Source organism: Biomphalaria glabrata, chromosome 15 (assembly GCF_947242115.1).
Source record: "Biomphalaria glabrata chromosome 15, xgBioGlab47.1, whole genome shotgun sequence".
NCBI classification, from domain to species: Eukaryota; Metazoa; Mollusca; class Gastropoda; family Planorbidae; genus Biomphalaria; species Biomphalaria glabrata.
The window spans coordinates 5,090,552-5,092,986 of record NC_074725.1 but is presented as its reverse complement, the minus strand read 5'-3'; the positions used below and the strand labels follow the sequence as shown (position 1 = coordinate 5,092,986).

The window sequence follows — 2,435 nt, the reverse complement described above, 5'->3', positions numbered from 1 at the left end:
TTTATTGTCGGAAAATATTCGAGCGTAATTTTTTTTAAAACTGTTTTTCTTGTTGTGTTTTTTTATTTCCTATTGGCGTATTTAGTTACTCGCTTATTAATTTACAGTTTGTTTCTAGAGACGGCCCAAGATTATGCCCCTGTTAAAATGATTGAGGCAGGGGCAGCTACTGTTGCTGACTGCGCATGGATCTTCCCCATTCTAAAAAAAAAAATTCCGAACGACATCACAAGAAATTCTTTACAATTGAATATCATTTGATTAGAGATTATCTCAGACCGAGACCAAACAATAGTAGCTATATGTCTAGATGCAAAGCTCACTTAGAAACCTAACTTAAGGTATGTTCAGACAAAAATTATTATTGAGACAACTCTTGTTAATGTTAAGTACTATGCTTGTTCCCCTTTATGTTCACGAGACTTAGAACGAGATTTTATACGAGATTAAAGGTTTAAGAGAACTATACGTTATTATGACCACAATTAGGTCATAAAGATATAGATGTTTAAATTAGTGTAATTTTACGGAGATAATTAATTCAGCATAAAATTTACTTATACTCTTAGCATTTCGTGAATTTTTTTTTCTTCCAATGCTATAAATACAGCTGTCAATTCTCTATATGCCAGGACTTTTGTTTTTCCACGGCTGAGCACTTCTTTCTATTTTGTGTTAAAGAAAAACTTTGAAAAGATATTTGGCTTTTGAATAATCCTAGTATGAACTCGTCCGCCAATGGCAGTACAGGCAGCAAGGTCCAGGTGCTTATGTCGGACGAGGCCAAATTCTATTTCGATTTTTGGTTCGGCACCATCGTCAGCACTCCTTTAGCCATCCTCACCATGATCGCCAACGTGCTCAACATGGTCGTGTTCGTCAAGATGGGCTTCCAGGAGCGTGTCAACTACACCCTGTTCTGGCTGTCCGTCTGCGACTTTGTCACCGCCGGGACGGTGTCGATAATGAGCAATTGTCACGTCGGCGACATTTCGGCGTTCGGAGTCGTTTTGGACGCTGACTCGACGGCCTTGATCATGGCCTGGACGCGCTGCATGTTCGTGGATGTGTCCAGCGTGCTGACTGTGTACGTTTCGGTGGAGAGGTGCATGTGTATCCTCAGACCTTTCACCTTCAACACCACATTTCTTGTTAGACACGCCAAGGCGATCATGACGGCACTCTCGCTCTTCGTGATCATCAACTATCTTCCGATCTTTTTCACGTTCGACTTCCACCTAGAATTCAACCTAGCCACCAATACCACCATCCTTTTCATGACCTACTCCGACGTCAACCTTCGGTTCCAGCTTTACAACGATATGGCCTTCGGGTTCCTCTTCACTGGCATGTGCCAGATCTGCATCTTCTTTTGCGCTGTCGTGATGCATCATGGGCTGCGGAAGACGTCAACGGTTCGAGACAGCGCCAGTCAGGAGAAAGGGGACTCAAAAGGGCGAGGGGTCAAGGGGTCAGCCATGTCCACGAAAGAAAGACGAATGGTGAGGATGATACTCATCCTAGCGTCGCTGTACATGGTGATAAGTGTCCCTCAGATTCTGTTCTTGGCGGCCTGTCACATATCGCCTGATCTGACGGCAGATGAGAACTACAACATTCACATTAGCATATACAGTGTTGGCATTTACTTGGGTGTCATCTACGGATGTTTCAGTACAGTCATCTACTTCAAGTGTAGTACTAATTATAGGGCCGTCATATTTCGCGCCATCGGATATTTCGTGACCAAGAATATATATGAAAAGTAATTTAGAATATTGTTTTTTTCTATATAAATTTGGTTTAATATCCATGGAAATATGCAGTGAACTCAGTAAGTCCCAAATGATAAAATATCTTGAAAAAAAGTTACTTACAACTAAAGGGATAAAAATATTTTTTTTTCCTAAATGACAAATATGAAACATGTTTTTTTTCTAGTAGAGGTTTCTTAGTGGTTTATTGTTTTAAGAAATAATATTTCTTTATTATATTGGAATAGAAATTGCTTGAACCTAGTGCATTGCACATTTACAATATATTACGATGATACATACATTGTATGTTGGTTTATATCCAAAAGTTGACTCTTAGTCAATAACATGGATTCCATAAAAATCAACATATTTTTTTTTGTGTATGGTGACATATATCTTTACTGTGATGATAAACTGTTAAAATCTTAACCCAAAATCAAATTTACAAATATGAATTTTTCTAATACATGTTTCATACTTCATAGTGGCTTCACAGTTGTTACTGTAAGAAATCCATCCACCAAACACTTAGCATAATGATTCTAAACTGCATTGCTGACATCAAAATATGACTTGTATACAAAAGTATTTATTTGTTGGAATCTTATTGACATATTCAAGTCTCATTTGGTTATGGAGAAATTCTGTAACGCCAAGGCTTCGCAAATTCGTCTTAAC

General features: G+C 38.6%; 1 protein-coding gene across 1 annotated transcript; it reads left to right on the top strand.

Moving 5' to 3' along the window:
* Positions 1 to 722: 722 nt before the first annotated feature.
* LOC106066696 (uncharacterized) lies at positions 723 to 1,769 on the top strand. The gene has a single exon (XM_013225775.2). It carries the CDS (start codon positions 723 to 725, stop codon positions 1,767 to 1,769), a length of 1,047 nt encoding a protein of 348 aa, XP_013081229.2.
* The last annotated feature ends 666 nt before the right edge of the window (positions 1,770 to 2,435 follow it).

Coding starts and splice junctions, on each gene's coding strand:
- LOC106066696 (XM_013225775.2), top strand. CDS start 723: ATGAACTCGTCCGCCAATGGCAGTACAGGCAGCAAGGTCCAGGTGCTT.